Below are 24,500 nucleotides of genomic sequence, written 5' to 3'. Positions count from 1 at the left end.
TCTTGCTGCTTACTTCAGCCTCTTTGCAGATGACAAAGCGTTGTGGTCTTGGTGGGTGGCAGGGTCTTGGCTTAAATTAGGTGGCGCTAGATCAGACTTTGCCCATCCCCTTCCCTGCCACTGTCAAACTGGTGGACGGAGAAGAGCTGACTGCCCTTGGCTGCAGATGCCATGACAGAAAGCCGGACACACTGCAAGCCAGGGACGAGGAGGCTCAGGCAGCGAGGAGCCCCTGAGAAAGAGCAGCAGTTCCAGGGGCTGAAGCCAGGTTGCTTTGATGCTTTGGGTTTGATCTTTTGCCTCGTAACTCACGTGGGGGAAGAAAGAGACCATATATTTCTTTCCTTTTTATCTAAGGCTTTATTTATTTTGTTTTAGAGCAGTTTTAGGATCACAGCCAAATTGAGAGGAAAATAGAAAGATTTGTCTCATATCTCCTGGTGCCACACAAGAATAGCCTCCACCATTATCAACATCCTCCACCAGTGTGGTGCATTTATCAAGATTGCTGAACCCCTCCTTATCACCAGAAGTCTGTAGTTTACATTAGAGTTCACTCTCGGCCTTGTACAGTATATGGTTTTGGACAAATGTATAATGACAGGTATCTACCATTACAGTATCAGAGCCCTCTGCCAGTTCAGTGATCCCTCTTAGCGCCCCACAGACACACACGTTTTCCTTGATAGCTAAGTTGTCTAGAATATATACATTCCATACACCAAGAAATATCAGAATATAATATTCTCTAGTAGTCCTTGGTTATCCTGAGCTTTGGTGATGCCTTGTTGCTTTACATCAGTACTTCTCAATTACCTGGCGGTCTGGTTGAAATACAGGTTCTGGACCCAGAGGCCTTGGTTGGAGCTTGGACTCTGCATTCTAAAAAGCATTCATGGATATGGCAGCTTCTAGTCAAAGGACCACACATTGAATATCAAGGACTGGGCAGTCGCTCCCTCCATGTGCATTAGGATTTTCCTCAGATCCATAGCTCTCTCTCCCTCCCTTCTTCCAGGTGTGTGTTGGGAAACACTACCATCCTTGCTGAGTTTGCCACTGATGATGAAGTCAGCCGCTTTCTGGCACAAGCTCAGCCCCCTACACCTGCAGCAACCCCGAGTGCACCAGCCGCGGGGTGGCAGTCGCTGGAGACCGGCCAGAACCAGTCAGATCCCGTGGGACCTGCTCTGAATCTTTTCGGTGGGTCCACTGGGCTCGGGCAGTGGAGCAGCAGCGCTGGTGGCAGCAGCGGGGCCGATCTTGCTGGCGCTTCGTTGTGGGGGCCCCCAAACTATTCTTCTAGCTTATGGGGAGTCCCAACGGTGGAAGATCCCCATAGGATGGGCAGCCCTGCTCCTTTACTACCTGGTGACCTTCTGGGAGGAGGGTCGGATTCAATCTGAACTTAGAACTTTCAACTCTGACCTCGTGACCTTTTTTGGAACAGCAGCAGCACTAACTTGACCTTTTCGTTTTTTTTTTCAACTTGCAATAAATACATTTTTAAAAGGAAAAAAGAAAACGGAGAGAAAAAAAGGTGGGTCATTGACAGACTGTCTGAGCACATAGTTGCCTCCCTTATAACTTCAGTTTTTTCGTTTGGAATATGAATCCAAAAAGAGAACATATCACTCTTGAAATACTTGAATCATGAACGCCAACCTAGAAAGACAATGTGAAGCAAGTACACATACCATTTAAATTTAAACACAAAAACATTAAAAAAATTAGTTTCTAGTTTTTCACTTTTTTCATGTTATATGGAAGTTGTTGCTAAGAAACATATATACTGAAAAAAAAATAGCTTTTTAACTTTGTTTGCACTGGGTGTGTTTCCGTCCTTAGGTCTACCATGTTTGGGAGGGAGGGAAATTCAAAAGAATTGTTGGGGGAGGGGGGAGGGAAGACTTGACGGAGCCTCACTTTAAAAACAAAAACACAAAAACCTAAAAAAAAAAAAAAAAGGAAAAAATTTGTGATTGGCTGGTTGATAAATACCAGTGTGTTCTGGCACATGTAACTGCCCAGGCATGCTCGTTCTGGTGTGTGTGTGCACGTGTGTTCATGTGCATTCGCGTGCATCCTTCTCTGTCTCTGTGTGTGTGCCTGTGTTCTTCCCTTCTCTCCCTGCCCCACCCTGACTTCTCAGAAAGCTGCATCGCTGACAGTCTGCAGGCTGGCTGGCCGGCCATCTGCTTTTTATTTTATTTTTTTAACTCTGAGAACACACAGTCCCAGAGAGCCACTGCTACTAAAGCAACTCCATTGGGCTGCATTAAGTTGAACAGAGTGCTTTTTAATGATGAAAGCAGGGAGCTCCTTTCCATTTGCAACTTAGCCTGAATGTGGGGTTTCTCTGGCTGTTCTTTTGACCTAGCAGTAGAGTGGAGCACTGCCAAGTCCAAAAAACTAGAGCAGGAGGTACCTCATGGAGCAGCTGTGTGTTTATTTCTGTTTTTTTTCAAAGTGAATGGCCAGCAGGCACATCTGAGTATCTGTTAAGTTTCATGCAGGCCTTTTTGTTAGTTTGAAATGGGAACGGAAGATAGCTTTTGATGATGCGATGTCTCAAAAACAGAAAAACTTTGTTCCCTCTTTCCTTATGATCAGGTTTGAGAAATTCTTAAAAAAATTAGGTGAAGTTGAGTTACATATTTCTATTGGTTGGTCCTCTGTTTTTTATGAAAACAGAAAAGAATAATGGTGAGCAGCCTCCTGAAAGCATCTGCAGCTACTCCCTCTGCTCCTCTCTCGCCGAGCGTTACCTGTGCCAGGCCGCGGCGCGTTACAGCACCAGGCCATCACTGACAGAAACGTTTACTTAACGAATGTTCTTAAACCAGTGTGTACTTCAAGCGTTTCCTTTCGTTTCTCTGTGTTGTGTATTTCCTGTGTATGTGGTTTTCCTTAGGCAGGTATAACTTAGCAAAGACTTTTAAGTATTGCACCTTTTTTTGGTTTTGACCTCTTCCCCCCACCTTGTAATTTTGCTTTTTTTATTTCGGTATTTAAATACTTTTTTTTTTTTTAAGCATCAATGTAGTAGTACTCTGGGCCGAACAGGGGGCAACGTTTAATCTACAGTTATCACCAACATGTATGTACTTATGTTGGAATCAAAATGTATCAAACTGCTTATTGTGAAGAGAATTATAGACCTGAAGGGGGGGAAAAACCAGATAGGGTGGGGGGGATGGATGCCGGTGACGTGCTAGCACTTGTGTGGACATCCCAGTCTGCATTATACTGTTTAACATAAAGTGCCGACATTTTGTACCAGCAAATACCTGCCCATTCCAACCCTTGGTGGGAGCAGACCTCTACTGTCCTCTGTAACTTGCTGCTATTGAGGACAAGGGAGTTTTTCTTTCTTTAGCATCTTCAGTGAAGGATACAATACAACAATGCCTAATGTATTTGACTTTTAGCTTGTGTCTGTGTGTAGGTGGGTGGGTGGGTGTGTATAGAAAAAGCCTAAAACAAGTTATTTGCATTTCAGTGGTTTTGTGAGACAAAGAATGGGAAATTCTTTAGCCCTTCTGGCTTACCCTGTTGACTATAAACCTAGCCTCAAAAGAGATTGACAGGCATGACTCAAGTGAGTGTTCACGTGTACAAGCCTGCATGAGCCAGCCCTCTGTGGGTAGGTGGTCACACTTGGCGTCTGCAGCATTGACCTGGCCCCGCTGGGTGCCTTGAGCATGCCCTCTTCCTGCTCTCCAATTTGAATCACCACCGTGCCCCTTCCACCGCTGTTCCCCATACAAAAGCTGTCCTTCCAGCAGCCCCACTGACTGCTCTCTGTGTGGAGCAAAGTGCTGTCGTGCGGTGACCACCAGGTGAAGAGCAGCTTATATTCAGACATCTAGAGAAGGCTAAATCTTAGCGTCCCTGGACCGGGAGCATATCCCAAGGCTCCTGTGAGCCAGTGGTGACCCTGTCCACTGCCGCTCTTGGTTCACTGCTGTGTCCTGCCCCACCCTCCTCTCCTCCTGCCTGTTGGTTCCTTGACCTGCACTATGGGTTAGTTGAGTTCCTTATGATACTACGGTGAAAGCCGGGTGCTAGAGCCCCTCTTGTTTACAAGACATAATGAGGGATTTGAAATATGTAAAAATAAACATGAGAAGCTAAAATGTTCTTCCATCATAAGCTTAAAGGGAAAAAAAACTAAAAACTTTAAAAAAAAAAAAGACCAAAAAGTGCGTATATATATACATATAAATATATATTTTAGATGAAGACTAACTCTGGGAGCATTTAACAGTGTTTTTTGTTTCTGTTTTTAACATTTGTTTTCCTGCTTTAAAATTTGCAAGCATTCTCAGGAATTCTAGGGTAGGAAGCCAGTTTTTTGAAGATGGTTTATTTAACCGTATCTTATCCTAGAGAGATGGCTGTTTCTTTCCTGTTAATAAACTTTTACAAGTTCCTGAAACTTCAGAAAGTTTAAACAATTTTTACTTAAAAAAAATGTAAAAAGAAAAGTCTCCAAACATTATTGTCATACTGGGGATCATACATTTTAAAACACATAGAAATATTTTTTAAAAATTATCAATTTAGCAGCAACAGGTAAATTCATTATCTTAAAAATATGGGAGAAGGATTATTAAGCTTTGTAAGAGCTCGATTATGGATTCTTTTGAAATTGTGTCTATTTTAATGGGAGAGTGTTTGGTGTATATAGATGAGAATGCCATCACTTTGTTCCTTTCCATTTGAGACTGAACTGAAATCTCCCCTAGTAATTTTTATTTTTTTAAAGGAGCCCTTCTCCCTGTCCTCACAACCCCAGCAACAAAAGAAAGGAAGGAAGGAAGAAACAACAGCTTAAAAAAAAAAAAAGTAACTCTAATCTGTAAAATAGTACAGTTGGATTGCTGAGAATCTATGTAAAGAGTTAGGAAATATAGGTTAATAATTTTTGGAACAAATTTTAAATATAGGCATTACTAGAGGAAAATTATCTATGGACTGTCCTATTAATGAAGAATGTCTGTCTTACCTCCGTTTGTTTTGGGAGGAGGAGAAAATATAGAAGAATCTAATAAGGAACAAGTGATTTTACTTTTTTAGCTCCCAGCTACTGTTGTGCTCGTTTTAATTGCTGTTTCGAAGATCTGCTGCTTAATTATCCCCATCCCTTAGCCGGAGATGTGGAGTGTTTCCTTTCAGTTTTTGGTGATGTTGAATTCTTTTGTATTCCCTCCTGGGGCCAGGGGTCAGAATTCCCAAGCATGACCACAGCTTCTTTTAAACATTAAGCTTCTTTTAAACATTAAGCTTCCCAGTGGGAAAGAAACTCCAGCTCAACAGGTAAAGGGAGTGGGTGGGGTTGCTGCCTGCAATTTCTCTAAAACCGCTTTAGTGCCTTCGTACATACACCCAGACATCCTGAGCAAGGGGGACGCACACGTGTATGCGTGTGGTCTGGTCACTCCACAGATGTAAGATACTCGCCCATAAAGGAAATTGGAGTGGTTCTGGACAGGCCCCAAAGGCAGTGGGCTAAATTTAAACAAACAAACGTCAAGCAAGTTAATATGCTTATGTCTCAGTAACGTAGAATGCCAAGTTCCTCCCTGTGTCGTGTGCCCTCCGTTACTGTGCATTGACTCCTCCAGGTGTGTAATTGTGACAACTGCCGTGATTTGGAAAGTCTCTTTGTGCTGGGCCAATCGAAAGGGGTTCCTGTTGTTCTGCTCTTGTCCTTTGTCTCCTCCCCTTTTCCCCCGGACCTCCCCCTTCTTCTTGTCAACTTGCTGGGAGCTTTGCTTTATTGGTTGGCAGTGACCTAAGAACAGGATATGGTGAGGATGTCATGGAAGAGAAGAGCTCTTTCCGTGGTATTCTTGGGCAAGAGCCATGTCTACTAAGAGGTTAGGTGACTTCAATATACTTCTAAAATTCAGTGAGAGTGCCTTCTCTTCCACCACACTCTGGCATAGATACAGGCTTGCTGGTCACCTCTCGTTTATTTTAAAAACATTTTGATTACGTTAATTTGAGCTTTCCCTTTTTTTTTTTTTTTTTTTTTTTTTTTTTACTAATTACTTCTTTTTAAAACACTTGACTATTAGTGGCTTAGAGGTGTGTACATCTCTTGAACATCACAAACTTGGTTTCTGCCTACCACATAAGTAGCCAAAAGAAAAGAAGCACTAATAGGGAAAGGGGTGTCTCACATCACATAGAGGACCTCTGCCGGCAATTAGATCCAGCGCCGTGACCTAACTTTAAGTGTTTAAAAAAGTTCAGATCTCTGAGACACTGTGAGGAAATGGATGGTTCATGTAACATCTCTGACCCTCAGTCCCCAACGTGGACATGTTTCATTTACAGCATTCATAGGAGTTAACTTAGTGTTGCAAGTTACGGTTCCAAACCAAATTATTTAATCAGTGTCCCCCCAATAAATCATTATCCATTTATTGCCAGTTAGTTTTATTTATAGCAACTTGATTTTCTATGAATATGGCTCCTGTTCTAAGAATTTTCCCACCTCTTCTGACATGAATGTAGCATTAAGTTAGCAATCGGTTCTTCCAAACTTCTGTGGGTTGAACATGGTATTTAAGAGGAAAGAGAAAGGAAAAGATAAAACTCCTGCCTAAGAATTTGGAAGCACCATTATTAATACATATATCTTGCAGAAACTAGAAGTTCATGGGCTGTTAACTTTTTGCAAATATTCACTCATTTTTACCACTTTTTTTTTGGGAGAGGGGTGTGATTTTTGTAGGGTTAACAGCCAGATTCCATTTCGACCTCAGATGCTGTGTACTTTTTAATTTCATTTTTTATATTCTGCCATCTTGACTCTTCTCTAAAACAGAATGAAAATGTCTGCATGCTGAGCAAAATGCTTATGCCAAGCCTGTTTTTCCCTGCAGAGTAAACAGGATGTTTTCAGCAGACTTGACTGTAATAGCCATCTCTAAGATTAGGGAACAATTGAGTCTTTCTGTAGAAACGATCCCTTTTTTCCCCATCCTCAGAGTTAAAATTCAACATTTAAAGCTTTATAGGTTATTGTTTTAGATGTGAGGTTTTTGTTTTTAAGTATCTATAAGATCTTTAGGAGTAAGATACATTTTTAGCTGGTTAAAAAAATCAAACTTTCCTCTCCAGTGTTTTTGCCAAGTTTTGTCACACTTCATGTGTATGCATTAACTACACTTCTTAGTGTTACTGCAAAAAATAAAAATAAAAAAGCCTGGTTCTTTAATTGTGTTTTTCCTCCTGTGAGTGGACAAGTAAAGCCACGTGATAATGCGGATAAAAATATTGTAGCCTGTGTGTATACAATGAATTGTCAGTCTTCAGACCTCACGGTCATTGAGAAAAGAGGGAACCCACAACCCCTGCTGCGCAGCACACCACACCCCCTTTCCTTCTTTATCTGCTAGTACAGGGAGTCCGTACAGTCAAGGAACACACAGATATACATATTGCTGTTGAGGACATCGTCATTCTGTAAGAAAACAGAATATTATCTAGATTTTTCCAGAGTTTGTGCACACCCTGTGGTAACAGTCTGTGGGTTTATGGCCAGCGCCAAAGGTGTGTATATTTTCAGAAATGGTCCCTATTTGTCAGTGATAGTGTTTTGTTTTGTTTTGTTTTCTTGATCTTAAATTCGATAAAGGGGGTGGTAATATCACATTCTTTTTTTTTTTTTTTTTTTTTTTTTTTTGAGACGGAGTCTCGCTCTGTCGCCCAGGCTGGAGTGCAGTGGCCGGATCTCAGCTCACTGCAAGCTCCGCCTCCTGGGTTTACGCCATTCTCCTGCCTCAGCCTCCCGGGTAGCTGGGACTACAGGCGCCCGCCACCTCGCCTGGCTAGTTTTTTGTATTTTTTAGTAGAGACGGGGTTTCACCGTGTTAGCCAGGATGGTCTCGATCTTCTGACCTCGTGATCCGCCCGTCTCGGCCTCCCAAAGTGCTGGGATTACAGGCTTGAGCCACCGCGTCCGGCCAATATCACATTCTTTAGATTTGAAATAATTACCAGCTCCAAGAATCTATGAACATAGTAATAACTTAATAAAAATTTGACCTCGACCCTCCCTAACCAGCTCACCATACCTCCCCTACTCCGTGCCTCTGAAGAAAGAGGCTGTGAACATCTACGAGGTGGTAAAGGGGGACATCGGTCCGGGGAGTGGAGAGCTACTCCAGCAGCTCAGCACCACACTGCCCTCATGCGTGTGGCCACCAGGACTAGATCCGAGTGATTGTGGTGTACCCCTAACATTTGAGTCATTTTTAAGCTGTCAGTCTCTTGTCGTAACCTCCTACCGCCACCCAAAAAAGTAACGAAAGTTGCAGTAACTGCCAGTGTTTGCCTCACCGAATTTAGATCGTTCCCTTTTCAGTTAACTATATACCTGAATTTGTTTTTAACGAGAAACTACATGGCCAGGAAAAATGGTACTACCTTGGCCAAGGGTCTTTGCAAAAAGCTGTCTTCAGTTCTTCACTGTGACCAACGCTTGTTTTGTTCATGGGAGGGGAAAGATCAGATAAATAGGCAAGAAGTATTCTGTTTTAAATAAAGAATAAATGGTGTTCGTTTAAAGCACTCTGTGCCTCAGCTTCATATTCAAACTGTAAATTATTGCTTTGGAAATAAATTCCCAATTATAATTGACCCATTTCTAGCCAATATCAATAAGTGGGGAGGGTGGTTTTGTTTGTTTGTTTGTTTGTTTTCCAAAAAGGGAAATTCCTCTTCACTGCTCACAGTAAGCAGCAAAAGACAGTTGTGGAGGTGGCTCCTGATGCTGCTGCAGCAGGGCTGTGAAAGGAGGTGCTTTTCCTTCCCTCCCACCCTCCGTCCTCCGGAATCTGGTGTTCCTTCCCCTTAGGCTACTGAAAGGTGTGTACAACTCCCAGAGGGGTGGGTGTAAAAGTTGACTGGAGGCAAAGTGGAGTGGCCTTATTGCCAGGAGACTAGCCCTACAGAAGAGCTTTACAGACAGGAGGACAGTATATCCTATGTGTGTTCGCCAAAAATGGGAAAGGTGGGTATTTAGGCAAAACAAAAACCTTTGAATCCCTTTAAGAAGTTACATACCTTTTAAAGGTAGAGTTTCTCACCAAGTGATGCATTTTAGCATGACACTTCTTGCCAGAAATTTTGGGATAATTTAGAATAAATGTGTTTAAAACATCATCCATCCCCCTTTTTAAATTTTGTCTAAGGAATTAAGTATAGTATTTCTGAATGTGCCTTTGTGAGTAAGAGACCGTCTGTTCTAGGAAGAGGCTGTCCATTGGATACAAACAGAAAGACGGTCAGCTTAAGTCTTTAGGGAAGTCAGAGTTCCTCCTGGAAGTCCCAGGGGCAGCTGTTGAGATTTCATTAGCATCAATATTGCACAGTGTAGAGCTGAGTGGAAGAGATTCTGGGACTTGGGAGAGGAGACAGTTAGGGGAAGGTACCCAGGCGACGCAGACCCAGGTTCGTCCAAGAGCGCAGGTTTACACATTTGCATTCCCTGGTTTTCTCTGTGTGTATGTTTGTGCTCCTGTGGCTGTGGCTGTTTTGTTTTCTGTTTTTCTGTAAGCACTGGAGAATTGGAATATGGTGATACTTGTGACACATTCACGCATGTAAACAAGGCGTTTTCCAGCTTCTGCCGTGTGCAGAGCGAGCAGCACACTTTTACCCTTTGAGTCCTGTCCTGAGGCGGCCGTTATGTTCCCACATGGGCGTCACACCACGTTGCTGTTGATGCAAACAGGGTATTACACACAAGGAAAAGGGGTTTGGAAGAGTTAAGATTGAAGTGTTTGAGAAAGAAAAGAGAAAAATCTGAAGTCATATTTTGTTTCTTCAGCGCTATTATAGTTGAACACAGAAATCTGCAGTGTCTCTATTTGTTTTTATGTTTTAAACAATTTCACCTCTTCTCCCCACTCCTATCTTCTAAAGAAATATCTAATTTCTAAAGAAATGCTAAGGGCCATTTCCATGATTCCTCAGAGCTCCCCCAAAGAGGAAAACAGTCCCTCCCGCTCGATTCCTTCAGCTTCATTCAGGAAGACACAGGGAGGAGAGATGCTGCTTCTGCGCTTTGCTCTCATTCCTCTCTCATGGCCTTGAAATGTATTATTATGCAAATGTGAATTTTGATACTGAATTTAAGAAGAGGTTGGATTTTTTTCTTTTTTCAAAAAAAAAAAAAAAGTCCCACATGTGGTCATCGTCGCTTCTTTATGTTGTAAGGTGAATTGTAACTATGCATTCTGCAAAGGGTGGGGGGAAGAGAGGGCAGAAAGGGGACGGGAGTAGCTTTGCATCCTTGTTCTCCAGTTTCTGTGTCCATGGTGTCCCCGTGTCCTGGAGGGGAAGGGGAGTGAGAGACGATGTGGTAAGGTCAGCACAGTGAGACAGACCTCTGAGTCCTCGTGCCACTGTTGCTGGCAGGTCTGATGGCCAGGTAAATTCCAGGGGCCGGCAGTTCCTGTCAACCAGTGTGGTTCAGGATTCTTGATCCTAGCCGTGCAGCGTTAATCCACTGTAGCAATGGAACTCCACAGGCTCCAGTGTTCTCTGGAAAAAGTACTCATCCTTTCCTGAATCCAGAGCCCTTCAAGCTCAGGAAACCACGCCTCACGCGTGCTGACCTGAAAGTTAATCTTTAGGTCAGTTTTGAAAAACTCCGCCTCCTCTCTCCTTTTTCATATTTCTTTCTTTTTAATCATGTTTAAGTGAACTGACTCTGAGTTACAAGGAACTGCCCTGCTTTGTGGGGAAGAGGGCTGTTGCTCGGCAGGCAAAAAAGTTTTATCTTCCCTACTCACCATCCCTCTCTCTGCTTCCCTTGCGTTTGGCAGGCTGTATGAAGCCAGTGAGCTGCGAGGTGTTTTGACAGGGGAGGTCTGCATGCAGCCTCTTCTTTGTCCTAACAATTCCTTTGTTGATCTTGCCTGTGATAAATCATAGCGCCTGCATTGCTCTGGTCTAGGCATCATTTGCAACACACGGTATCGTAAGCGAGAGATTGTTCTGCCTATATTCAGTGTTTTCCATGCAGCAATTCTTGTTGTTGACGTTCACAGTACTGTAACGAGTAACAGACTTGATCACAGTCTCCTCGTGCCTGTGCAGGGCTGCACAGGCATGATCTTATCAGGGTTCTAATCTGTTAGATTGCCTTTAAACAAAAAAAACAACAAAAAAATAAAATCCTGACGTTTCAACTGTCTCACACAAAATAATACCTCGAGGTACATTTCCCCCTGCAATGTAAACCCTTAACTCCTCTCTCCTTTCTGACATCAGTGGATTATCCTTTTTAAAATATGAACATGTAAATAGCAGGATAACTTTAAAAAACGTTTTCTTTGCTGTGAAAGTAACCCTAAAATATGTTTTCTTCTTTTTTTTTTTGGTTTTTGTTTTTAAGTCATCAGAAGTTTCAGATCTTACTCTTTCATGTTTAAGAAGAAAGAGCAGAGCAGGTTGGGAGAGCGGGTTTGCATTTGTGGTGGAGGGGTGTTCTCTCCATTGCCTCCCACACAGTGACAGCAGACCAGTATGTAAACCCTGTCTTGACTGGGCACGGTGGCTCACACCTGTAATCCCAGCACTTTAGGAGGCTGAGGTGGGCGGATCACCTGAGGTCAGGAGTTTAACACCAGCCTGGCCAGTATGGTGAAACCCCGTCTCGACTAAAAATACAAAAAATCAGCCGGACGCAGTGGCGCGCGCCTGTGGTCCCAGCTGCTCGGGAGGCTAAGGCAGAAGAATTGCTCGAACCCGGGAGACAGAGGTTGTGGTGAGCCAAGATTGTGCCACTGCACTCCAGTGTGGGCAACAGAGCGAGACTTCAACTCAAAAAAAATAAAAAAACAAAAAACACACACACAAAAACCCCTGTCTTAAATAGCTGCCATCTCTTCCAGCAATCTAGTGCCAGGGTGAGAAGTGTCTGAATTTCTCTCTTCCAGAAGATCCATCCCCTGGAGGGACTCCAGAATGTTCTCCACACAATACCTGGAGCTCTCAACCTTTCTTGATTCAGACACACACATATACACCCCTTGAGTAACTCAGTATCATTTTGTAGTTCACAAAGGGATGTAGTCCCCGGCATTTTGGTTTGCGTTGTAGAATCCATAGCCTTGTCACTTTGTGATGCTCTGGAAATGTACCGATTTGTTACTTGGGAGGAAACTTGTGTAGGGAGATGTGCAAACCACCCTGAAAGCCATGTGCATCCTTAGCTCTTCCATTAGCCCCTCCGTGAGCTTGAAGCTGACATTAAGTAGAGGGAAATGCTTTTAACAAATGCTGCTCATGTGGATCTATCAGCTATTGCTTGCCTAGATTTGGGCACCCATGAAGCAGGGTTGGAATGGATCATTTTGAATTGCTTCTTTGCAGACACCCCCTTCGCCCCCATCTTTAAGATAAACCCTTTTCAGTTGGATCTCACTGATCTTGTATAGTGACGACTTCCTTTGAAGGAAGAAGCTTGATTATAAGTGCATGCATATTATCCACCCACCTTCTGATTTGGGCACTGTTGACCTTGGAATTTTATTTATTTTGTTTATCTGGAGGCCCTTTTTCTATCAGTCTCTGATCCCTCATGGGTTCTGCCTGCCCTTATATCTCTTATACAATGCTCCCAAAGGGCTTTGCTGATCTCTGCACTTCTTTCCTGGGACACTCCCCCTACCACCACCCTTTGCACACACCAGTGACCAAAGTGTATGCAGTGATCTCACAGAAGACATCAAAAATGGTGCATGCACCGTGAATGTGCTCAAAGAGACACGTGCACAAGATTCTGCACCCTTGGCCTTAATCTCAGTATGACTTAAGGTGCAGGAACATTTTTAACAGGTTTTAAAAAAACAAAAAACCCTTCTGGGAGGAAAAAAAATAAAAAGCAGATACAACAGCTCAACTGTTCCCACTCCTAACTCTCCACTATGTGCTTATAACTTCACATTCTATGCCCACCCCGCCACCCACCTCATCCCTGTTTTGCGTAACCAAAAAACAGACAACAAAAGCAACCTGAGGAGAGGTTTCTGGACTATTTTATCTGTCTCCATGTAGATGGAGATGCAAATGCTGCTTTGGGTTCCATAATCCTAGGGGGTTATGTTTACATAGTAAGATACATCCTACCAAATCAGGAAACAGTGATAATGGGAGTCACTTCACAGAGGAGGACCTGGGGGCCTAGCAGAGGAGGATAGGTAGAGAAGTACCATTTTAATTATTTGTGACTTGTGGCTTCCTTCCTCCTCTCCTCCTCCCTCCACGTCTCTGTTTGCCCCCTTTAGACAGAAGGTGTAGAAAAGGGCATCAAAAAGAGGCTGGATTTTTTAAAAGGCAGCTTTCCAACTTTGCACACAAACAGGTAACAGGAAGGTACAGCAAAACTCCTCTCATCTGAGACACTGTCAGCAGAAACAAAACCTGTAAAAATGACTAATCAGCTGCACATATTGATGCTCTCTGCAAGTTACCTTTAAGTGTTTTTTTTTTTTTCTTATACTTGAAGTTGCTTTTACGATATTATTTTGGTGGCTTTCTTTTCTCTCTTTGATGGGCAATAGAGAAAGTAGATGGTGGGATTTAAGGACGCCTGGGGGGAGAAAAGGGAGGATGTGGCATTGTCTTTTTTTTTTTTTTTTTAAACATAGAGGTTTAATCAAACTCCCATATGTTGAAATTGCTCCTCATATTACTGGTTTTACATGGACACAGAAACTAGGCACTTTAGAGGTGCACTTGCATGGCAGGCTGGGCCCCCTTTTCTATATTTTATTTTCCTTTTTAGTATAGTGGTACTTAAAATCACTGGTTCACTTAAAAAAAACAAACAATAAAATGTTAAACTCTACTAATGTACAAATAAGCTGAAAAGTTGCATTTTATGTGTATTTTTTGCCATAGCAGGTACTGTATTTCTCATGCTGGATTTCAAAAAAAAAAAAAATTATCAAAAACAAAAAAAACTAAAGGGTGGTGTTTTATTGGATTGTGACAGGTTGAGTAATAAGGAATTAAGTCGTCGTCATTTCATTAAAACTGAGAGATGATGTAATGCATATATAAGAGTTTTCTGAAGGGTTTTTTTGGGCTTTTAAACAGCTTATTTTTGTTTTTGTTTAGTTTTTTTTATTTTATTTTATTTTGGAAAGATATGATTGTACTATGTGCAACTCAGTTGCTTACATTATAACTACAAAATATTTTTGGGTTCCTGGAAAAAAAAAAAAAGAAAAAAGACTAATAAATGTGTTTGGCTGCTAAGCATTTACTATTGTGGTTTCCTGTTTTATTCTGCCAGTTTAATTTGTTCATTTGTTGAATGTTTATATATTTTTTCTTACTCTTCTTTCCCTGCTCCACATGTAAAAGCTGTCAGAAATTCAACATTTGAATTTGGGCCGCAACTTTGTCTATCTTGTCATGTTTTTGTTAGGATTGTTGGGTTGGCTGGTTGGTTTGTGCTGCTCACCGCCTGCCCCAGTGCTGAACACCATCTGCCACAGTGCAGGGTTCAAATCCTCTAAGACAAATTGATGTTCTCCTTCTACCTTTGGCTGTTGTCTTGTTTAATCCTAATTTGCATTTGGCATGAGAACATGAGAAGAGAGAAGATGCCTGCCTAGAGTTCTGCTGCATCCCACTGCTGCGGTGCCCGAGGATGATAACCAGGGAGTTAGCTTTGTCCAGAAAATGCCCTGTGAGTGTTCCTCTGCCCTGCTTCGGGTGCTGCAGCACTGCTGAGGAGCATAACCGTAACCATTGGGCTAGATTTTCCCCATCTCCGATGTATTTATGGTTAGCTGTTAAATAGAGACTTGTTAGATATGTAACTGTGAAACACCTCTAGAATGGTAAAGAGGAAGAAGGGACAGGAACTAATACTTCCTCATTTCCAGGTACTTTTGTATCTGATTTTATTCTCAGAATGCTGTGAGAAAAATCATTAGGAAGCTCAGAATTTTTTATTTTTATTTTTATTTTTTTATTTATTTTTGAGACGGAGTCTCACTGTCGCCCAGGCTAGAGTGCAGTGGCCGGATCTCAGCTCACCACAACCTCTGTCTCCCGGGTTCAAGCGATTCTCCTGCCTCAGCTTCCTGAGTAGCTGGGACTACAGACACACGCCACCACACCCAGCTAATTTTTGTGTGTTTAGTAGAGACAGGGTTTCACCATGTTGGCCAGGCTGGTTTCGAACTCCTGACCTCAGGTGATCTGCCCGCCTCAGCCTCCCAAAGTGCTGGGATTACAGGCATGAGCCACCGTGCCCAACTGGCTCAGAATAATTTAATTAGCCACTAGAAGGCTGCACTGATTGGGTGCTTACTATAAGCCGAGCACTTTTCTAAGCGTGTGATGTCTGTGCATTCTGTTCACTGAAACTCACTGTCATGGGTGAAACCAAAATAGGAAACCAGATTGGAATCAAAAGTTATACCAAGGCTGGGCGCAGTGGCTCATGCTTGTAATCCCCGTATTTTGGGAGGCCAAGGTGGGCAGATCACTGGAGTTCCGGAGTTCGAGACCAGCTAGGCCAACATGGTGAAACCCTGTCTCTACTAAAAATACAAAAATTAGCCGAGTGTGGTGGTGCACGCCTGTAATGCCAGATACTTGGGAGCCTGAGACAGGAGAGTCACTTGAACCCAGGAGGCGGAGATTGCAGTGAGCTGAGATCGCGCCATTGCACTTCAGCCTCGGTGACAAAGCGAGACTCCGTCTTAAAAAAAAAAGTTATGCCCAAATGCCTCTGCTGAAAAATACCTGGATTCTGAGACAAGGTCTTAAAGAAGGCCTGTTGTACAAAGTGGTAGGCCATGTGCCATTCCGTCTGTCATCACAAAAGAAGTAAACCTTGAAAAACGGGTAAGAAGAGACGCACCAGCTGTTCAAAAACATGGAGGGCCTGCCTGTCACAGGTAGGTGCTCTTACTGAGATCATTGCAGAGACTATAAAGACCTTTGTTACCAAAGACTTTGTTTTAAATTTGAATTATCTTAAAAATGTATGAATGGCTAAGGAGTAATATATTGTAGAATTAAAGGTGATTGTTAAGACTTTAGCATCTGACCCAGTTTTCCTCACCACAGATGTGTCCTTCCATCATCTTGGGTGACTTTAGTGTCCACATGGAAAATCTACCTATGACCTGGGCCTCTCAACCCTTCCTCCAGCCCACCCCAGCCACACATACCCATGCTCACCCAAAATTGCTCCCCTCCAGAGTCACTAATTTCAGCATCCTGGACCATGACTTCCTCTCCTCCCAACTGGCTCCCACTCCTCTGGCTATGTTGACTTCATCAACCATACCCACCTAATCCAGTTTAGATTCTGCAGCCTGTAATTTCAGTAACACGCTTGCTAATACCCATACTTTACCTGCCGCTCTGTTTTCTTGACACCTACCTGACCACATTCCCACTTTGTCCCCCAGCACCCAAAAGCAGCCCAGCATTGCTGGAAAAAAAAAGTCACTACAGGGCATATGAGGACTCCCGTAAATCCACTGTAACCTACCCCCCAGTGAGACCTTGACACTGTCCAGCAGGCTTCCTGTGTTCCTCTGATCAGCTCACTCTACCACTTTTTTCCCAATTACGTTGTTTATTTTAGAGGCAAGGTCTGTGTTGCCCAGACTAGAGTGTAGTGGTGTGATCATAGTTCACTGTAACCTCGACCTTCTGGGTTCAAGTGATCCTCCTGCCTCAACCCCTGGAGTAACTAGGATTACAGGTGTGTGCCACCACACCTGGCTAATTTTTTGTAGAGATGAGGTCTCACTGTGTTGCCCAGGCTGGCCTTATCCTCCTGCCTCAGCCTCCCAAAGTGCTGGGATTACAAAAGTGAGCCACCATGTGCAGCTACCCTTCCCAATTTAAGACCTTTTCTGATTTCAAATCTTAACCCCCTTTCTCCCTCAACTGAGGACTTTGCCTACTAGTACACAGATAAAATTAGAGTTATCAGAAAAATGCCCTCAAATTCCTGCTTTCAAACTATGAGAGAGAGGTCTGTCTTCCTTCTTATTCTGGTTCCTTCTCCGCTGCTCAGGATCCTTCCTTTCTTGCCTTCTGGTAACTTTTACCTCTGTTACCCATTCTGTCTCCATGTGTTCACTGGGGCCCTCGCTCCCTCCACATGCTCAAGTCCATCCCATAATAAAGCTCATATTCCAGCTGCTGCCTTGCCAACTGCTGCCACAGTTTTACTCTCCAGAAATGTTCTCGCTTCCGCTTACAGTCTTCCAATCTGGTTTCTGCACCTATCATCACTAAAAGAGCTTTCTTGAAGGTCACTAACAAGTCCCTAAGTCCAGTGGACATGACCATTTGCCTTTTAAGACCACAAATCCTAGATTTCCTTCTGTATTCTGATGTGTTCCTCTGTCTCCTGTATCTCTCACGCTTTCATCCTCTTACCTAGCCAGGAAATGTTGGGTTGCATCAGTGCTCAAACCCAGGCCCTCCTTTGTTTGCTGTATACTAGGGTCTTACTCTGTTGTCCAGGCCGGACTGCAGTGGCACAATCATAGCTCATAGCAGCCCCCAAGTCCTGGACTCAAGTGATCCTCCTGTCGCAGCCTCCCAAGTAGCTGGGACTACAGGCGTGCACCACCATGACCAGCTACTTAAATTTTTATTTTATTTTTTGTTAGAGACAGGGTCTTGCAGTTTTACCCAGGCTGGTCTCAAACTCCTGGCCTCCAGCGATCCTCCCACTTTGGCCTCCCCCAAGTGCTGGATTACAGTCATGAGCCATCATGCCAGCCCATTCCTTTTTCTTAGTTACACCAAGCTCATGCCCCCTCAAGGCTGTAAACACTTGTTTCCTGTGCCTGGAATGCCCTTTCCCCTGGATATTTGCCTGGTCTCTGACCAACTGTGAGACCTTGCCCGATTATCCTATCCAAAAACGGTTGTCACAACTCTCAGACCCCCCCTGTTTCTATGCTCGTCTTGCTACATTTTCTTCATAAAACTTAACCACTCTGTAAAATTGTCTTATTTCTTCATTTTCCATCTCCCGTATTGGAATATAAGCACCAAAAAGGGCAGGTTCATCTGCTCCGGGGCCTAAAGCCTCTGTGACTTTAACCATCTATATGTGAATGATTCCTAAATTCATATCCAACCCTTACCATTGAGCTCCAGACCTGTATATATAATTGTCTACTCAACATTTCCAAGTACTTTTTTTTTTTTCTTTTTGAGACAGGAGTCTCACTCATTTGCCCAGGCTAGAGCGCAGTGGCGTGATCTCAGCTCACGGCAACCTTCACATCCCGGGTTCAAGCAATTCTGCCTCAGCCTCCCAGTGGCTGGGATTACAGGCGCCCACCACCACGCCCGGCTTATTTTTCTGAATTGTTAATAGAGACGGGGTTTCACCATTTTGGCCAGGCTGGTCTCGAATGCCCGACCTCAAATGATTCGCCTGCCTTGGCCTCCCAAAGTGCTGGGAGCACTTAGCTTATCTTAATGATACTGCAAACTCAATAAATCCAAAACAGAATTTGACCTGCCTGCATGCCCCACCCCCAACCCTGTGGTAACTGGCATCACCATCCACCCAACAATAAAACCTAAAAACCTAGGAGGATTCTTGGACTCTGCTGCTTCCTTTCCTTCCTTAACTAATTCTTCACCAAGCTGGGTTGATTGTACCTCTTCATCTCTTTTCTTCCTTTCTTTGACCACTTCCGTTGTCCAAGCTAGATCACCTACACCATTAGGTCTTAACTAGTTCGCTGCATTAGCCTGGCTGGTTTCTCACTTGATGTTCACTCCAGTACCCCCACCTCCAATACATTCTATATGTAATTACAGGGATGATCCATTTCAAAGCATAAACCTGATGAAGCGGCCGGGCACGGTGGCTCAAGCCTGTAATCCCAGCACTTTGGGAGGCCGAGACGGGCGGATCACAAGGTCAGGAGATCGAGACCATCCTGGCTAATACGGTGAAACCCCGTCTCTACTAAAGAATACAAAAAACTAGCCGGGCGACGAGGCGGGCGCCTGTAGTCCCAGCTACTTGGGAGGCGGAGGCAGGAGAATGGCGTGAACCTGGGAGGCGCAGTTTGCAGTGAGCTGAGATCCGGCCACTGCACTCCAGCCTGGGCGACAGAGCCAGACTCCGTCTCAAAAAAAAAAAAAAAAAAAAAAAACCTGATGAAGCCTGGCGCAGTGACTCACGCCTAAAATCCTAGCACTTTGAGAAGCTGAGGCAGGAGGACTGCTTGAACCCAGGAGTTCAAGACCAGTCTGGCAACATGGCGAGACCCTCTCTCTAAAAAACTGAAAAAGTAGCCAGGTGTAGTGGTGCGCACCTATAGGCTCAGCTCCTCGGGAGGCTGAGGTGGGAGGCTCACTTGAACCCAGATCAAGGCTGCAGTGAGCCATGGTTTTGCCACTGCACTCCAGCCTGGGGGACAGAGCAAGACGCTGTCTCAGAGAAAAAAAAAGAAAACTGATGAATTTTGAAAATTTTTATGAAGATGGGGGTCTCACTTTCTTGCCAAGGCTGGTCTTAAACTCCTGGCCTCAAGGGATCCTCCCACCTCAGCCTCCCAAAGTGCTGGGATTACAGGCGTGAGCCACTGCACCTGGGCGGGAAACTAGGTTTTTAAAAGCTTGAAATAAAAGCAGAAAACACTCAGAAGACGTGTTCATTGAATTAGGGCTCAAGAAACAAAATTTCTATTTAGAGATGTTGCTTTAGGTAACAGTGAAAGCCAGCTGGAAGTGTCTATATATGTAGCGGCCTTTAAAGATCAAGAGTCAAAACTTTGAAGAGCCTGTGGACTCGAAGGTAAGTCTTGCAGATGTGCAAGGGGTGTCCAAGGGGAGGAAAGGTGAATCAAAAAAAAATTTTTTTTTTTTTTTTTTGAGACGGAGTCTCACTCTGTCACCCAGGCTGGAGTGCAATGGCACTATCTCGGCTTACTGCAACCTCCACCTCCCAGGTTCAACAATGCTCTTGCCTCAGCCTCCTGAGTAGCTGGGATTACAAGCACCCATCACCACGCCTGACTGATTTTTTTCTTTTTAATTAGAGGTGGGGTTTCACCATGTTGGCCAGGCTGGTTTTGAACTCCTGACCTCAAGTCATCCACCCACCTCAGCCTCCCAAATGGATCAAATATTGAGGAAACCTCCCCTACTTCTTTTCCAGGAGTGAGAGGCGAAGCCTCTTCAAAAGGCAACTAAGAGGCCGGCGCATTGACTCACGCCTGTAATCCCATCACTTTGGGTGGCTGAGGTGGACTGATCGCTTGAGCTCAGGAGTTCAAGACCAGCCTGGGCAACATAGCAAGACCCTATCTCTGCCAAAAATAGCTGGGCATGGTGGTGCATGCCTATGGTCTCAGGTACCTGGGAGGCTGAGACAAGGGGATTGCTTGAGCCCAGGAGGTTGAGGATGCAGTGAGCCGTGATCGTGCCACTGCACTCCAGCCTGAGTGACACAGCAAGACCCTGTCTCAAAACAAAAAACAAAAACAAAACAAAACAAAAAAGACTAAGCAGTCAGAAAGGGGGAAAAATCAGTACAGTTTAGTTTTCAAAGCAGACAGGAGGGAAATTGTCAAAAATGCTAAATACTTAGCCAGGAGGGATGAATGAGTAGAGGAAAAAGAAAAAAAAAAAGTATTTGGTTCAAAAGTCAAAATGACATAAAGATGTACATTGGGAAATTCTGCTACTAGTACTGTCCTTGTCTATTCCATTCCCTGCATCATCCCCCACACCTTTAATGAGGCAAACAAGTACATATTATGGAAAAGGACATTTTGATTGGTCTGTTAGAGAAGGTTATTGGTAATTAAGAATAGTTTGATTTGGAAGAAGGGGAGAGAGCAGAAGTTGCACCTCAGTGCTAAAGAATAAAGTGGGGTGGGAAACGATTTGTTGAGCGCACGAGTCCCAGACAGTGAGCTAGGGAGCCAGCGTCTATTTTTGCTATTGCATCTAACACCTGGGATCATCAGTCACATTTTTTTTTTTCTTTTCTTTTTTTTTTTTTTTGAGACGGAGTCTTGCTCTGTCGCCCGAACTGGAGTGCAGTGGCCGGATCTCAGCTCACTGCAAGCTCTGCCTCCTGGAGCTCACGCCATTCTCTTGCCTCAGCCTCCGGAGTAGCTGGGACTACAGGCACCCGCCACCTCGCCCGGCTAGCTTTTTGTATTTTTTTAGTAGAGACGGGGTTTCACCATGTTAGCCAGGATGGTCTCGATCTCCTGACCTCGTGATCCGCCCGTCTCGGCCTCCCAAAGTGCTGGGATTACAGGCTTGAGCCACCACGCCCGGCAACATCAGTCACATTTTATAGATGAGAAGACTTGTGCTGAAAGATAAGTAACTTCCCCAAGTAACACACTAATAAGTGGTAGTGCCAGGAATGGTTGGTGAAGAGGCAGACAGAAAATGAGGACTCCATGTTAAGGAGTTACCAGGGCAAGTGAAGATGTTCCTATAATGGAAGAGACCTAGGCATTTACAAACAGGAACAACCCTCAGAGGAGCTGAGTGCAGTGGCTCATGTCTGTGATCCCATCCATTCGGGAGGCTGAGGTGGGAAGATCACTTGAGGCCAGAAGTTTGAGACCAGCTGGGCAACATAACAAGACCCGGTCTCTATGTTAATAAGTAAACAAAAGTAGATGAAGGCGATGGCATGTGCCTGTAGTCCTAGCTACTGGGGAAGCTGAAGTAGGAGGATTGCTTGTGCACAGGAGTTCAAGGCAGCAGTGAGCTATGATCATGCCACTGTCTTCTAGCCTGGGTGACAGACCCCATTTCTAAAAAAAAAAAAATAGCCTGAGACAAGGTCTTGAAAAATAAAAGAGGAGAAGGGAGACAGAACTGGGGTGATGAAAGATACAAGACAAAATTATCGAGCAAGATCTTTTCCTGAATGAGGAAGAAGACTCGGGTAGAAACTTGTTTGGAGGAGGAAACGTAACAGCAAAGTGAAGCAGAGGAAGAAGAGAGGGCTAGAAGACTGAGACCATTGAGTTTACAATGGGCATGGGTGTGCATGCTCTGGCTTCTCTTCAGATTGTATTAATCTTTCCACCTCTTACAAGGGGCATTGGTGGAAAATGAGGAAAGTAAATTTATCACAGTATATCCAAGCAATGAGTGGGTGGGAAGCACTCTCCAAACAAAGAGTGGGGAGTTTCATGGAGCAAATTCTTCATCTTTCCAGAACTATGATTGCCCTCACCCCCAAAAACAGTCTTCTGCAGTTCAAGAGGGGAGGTGGAAGAAGACTTGGGTGATGAGCCCAGGTGACTGACAGGCTTCTCTGATGGCCTGAATATTCTGAAATTGGCACTGTAGTCAATTCTGACAGCTAACTCTGGAGTTCAGGTGGAGACATGAACAAGCCAGAGAATGAGGACTCTGAGGAGGTGTGGAGGAAGAGGAAGTATAGTGTCCGAATCTAATGTGTAGCATGGTTATTGTGGGCGGTATTTCTCTTACTGGGCTAGGCTCCTTTGGGGCAGCATTTATTCATCCAGCAAACATTTACGGAGCACCTACGCTATGCCAGGTTTGGAGCTTAGTGCCAGGAACAGAGACGTGATCTCTTGCCCCAAGTTTGCCATCAATGACCAAGGCAAGCAACACTGAATTCTGGTAAGAGTTTTGAAACAAGTCGGGAGGTCTCAGCATCTAGCCAGGCGTGGTGGCTCACGCCTGTAATCCCAGCACTTTGGGAGGCTGAGGCGGGTGGATCACCTGAGGTCGGGAGTTCAAGACCAGCCTGACCAACATGGAGAAACCCCGTCTCTACAAAAATTAAAATTAAAAAAAAAAAACAAAATTAGCCAGGCGTGGTGGCACATGCCTGTAATCCCAGCTACTCGGGAGGCTAAGGCGGGAGAATCACTCGAACTCGGGAGGTGGAGGTTGCAGTGAACGGAGATCGTGCCATTGCACTCCAGCCTGGACAACAAGAGTGAAACTCCGTCTCAAAAAAAAAAACCAAAACGAGAAGCTGGGAGGTCACTCAGCATCTAAGAAAGCCCAGAGGTGGGGAGGGAGAACACCATCATGGGTGCTCCATAGGTTTTTCAGTGAATCTGTGAATGAAAGCAGGAATGGGAAGATGACTGGAAAAGAAGTTATTGTCAAAGAAAAGATCTTGAAGACTTGAGATCTAAGCATGTACTTTTTTTTTTTTTTTTTTTTTTTGCCGGAGTCACACTCTGTTGCCCAGGCTGGAGTGCAGTGGCACGATCTCGGCCCACTGCAACCTCCACCTCCTGAGTTCAAGTGATTCTCCTGCCTCAGCCTCCTGAGTAGCGGATTATAGACACCTGCCACCACGCCTGGCTAATTTTTGTATTTTGAGTAGAGATGGGGTTTCACCATGTTGGCCAGACTGGTCTCGAACTCCTGACCTCGAACTCCTGACCTCGGGTGATCCACCTGCCTCAGCCTCCCAAAGTGCTGGGATTACAGGTGTGAGCCACCGCGCCTGGCCCTTAATCATGTACTTTTAATATTCTAGAAATATTATGGCTATTGGGAAAGGGAAGTCAACTCTCAGCGAATAAACTGGGAGTTCAAATTGGAATTCCTCCACAGGTCTCATTTCAGTAAGGCACTCAGAAACAGGTAATTTCTTTTTTTTTTTTTTTTTTTTGAGACGGAGTCTTGCTCTGCCGCCCAGGCTGGAGTGCAGTGGCCGGCTCTCAGCTCACTGCAAGCTCCGTCTCCCGGGTTCACGCCATTCTCCTGTCTCAGCCTCCCGAGTAGCTGGGACTACAGGCGCCCGCCTCGTCGCCCGGCTAGTTTTTTGTATTTTTTAGTAGAGACGGGGTTTCACCGTATTAGCCAGGATGGTCTCGATCTCCTGACCTCGTGATCCGCCCGTCTCGGCCTCCCAAAGTGCTGGGATTACAGGCTTGAGCCACCACGCCCGGCCTAGAAACAGGTAATTTCAAAGCAGCACAGTACTGGGCTCAAGCAATCTTCCCGCCTCGGCCCCTCAAAGTGCTGGGATTAACAGGCGTGAGCCACCACACCTGGCTTGAGTGTCTTTAGATTCCTCATGTAAAAGGCAGAGAGCTAGGAGTTAAGTGCAGATGGAGAGGGTGCAGGCACCCGGCTCTTTTTGTTTGTTTTGTTTTTGAGACAGGGTCTCTGTTGCGTAAGCTGTAGTGGCACAATCATGGCTTACTGCAGCCTCAACATCCTGGGCTCAAGTGATTCTCCCACCTCAGTCTCCCAAGTAGCTGGGACTACAGGTGCACACCACCAGGCCCAGTTAATTTTTGTATTTTTTGTAGAGACCGTGTTTCATCATGTTGCTCAAGCTGGTCTCCAACTCCTGGACTCAAATGATCTGCCCAGCTCAGCCTCCAAAGTGCTGGGATTACAGGCATGAGTCTCCATGCCCAGCTGAGACACCTGGCTCTTAACAGCTCCAGATGAACCCCTTCCTGTATGATCAC

At 44.5% G+C, this 24,500-nt stretch overlaps 1 protein-coding gene across 8 annotated transcripts in view; it reads left to right on the top strand.

The window, feature by feature from the left end:
* The window catches only part of TNRC6B (trinucleotide repeat containing adaptor 6B), a 281,982-nt gene extending 274,775 nt beyond the window's left edge, over positions 1–7,207 (top strand). For 6 of the 8 annotated variants that reach the window (XM_033233864.1, XM_033233871.1, XM_033233866.1 and 3 more), the window contains one exon: positions 1,019–7,207. In XM_033233864.1, coding sequence (XP_033089755.1) covers positions 1,019–1,406 — 388 coding nt within the window. In that variant the 3' untranslated portion in view covers positions 1,407–7,207. The remainder of the gene's footprint in view (positions 1–1,018) is intronic. The other 2 variants (XM_033233869.1, XM_033233870.1) reach the window with 2 other exon arrangements.
* The last annotated feature ends 17,293 nt before the right edge of the window (positions 7,208–24,500 follow it).

Source organism: Trachypithecus francoisi, unplaced genomic scaffold (assembly GCF_009764315.1).
Source record: "Trachypithecus francoisi isolate TF-2019V2 unplaced genomic scaffold, Tfra_2.0 Lachesis_group14, whole genome shotgun sequence".
Classification (NCBI taxonomy): domain Eukaryota; kingdom Metazoa; phylum Chordata; class Mammalia; order Primates; family Cercopithecidae; genus Trachypithecus; species Trachypithecus francoisi.
The sequence above is the reverse complement of the archived record's forward strand: the minus strand, read 5'-3'. Positions and strand labels throughout refer to the sequence as shown.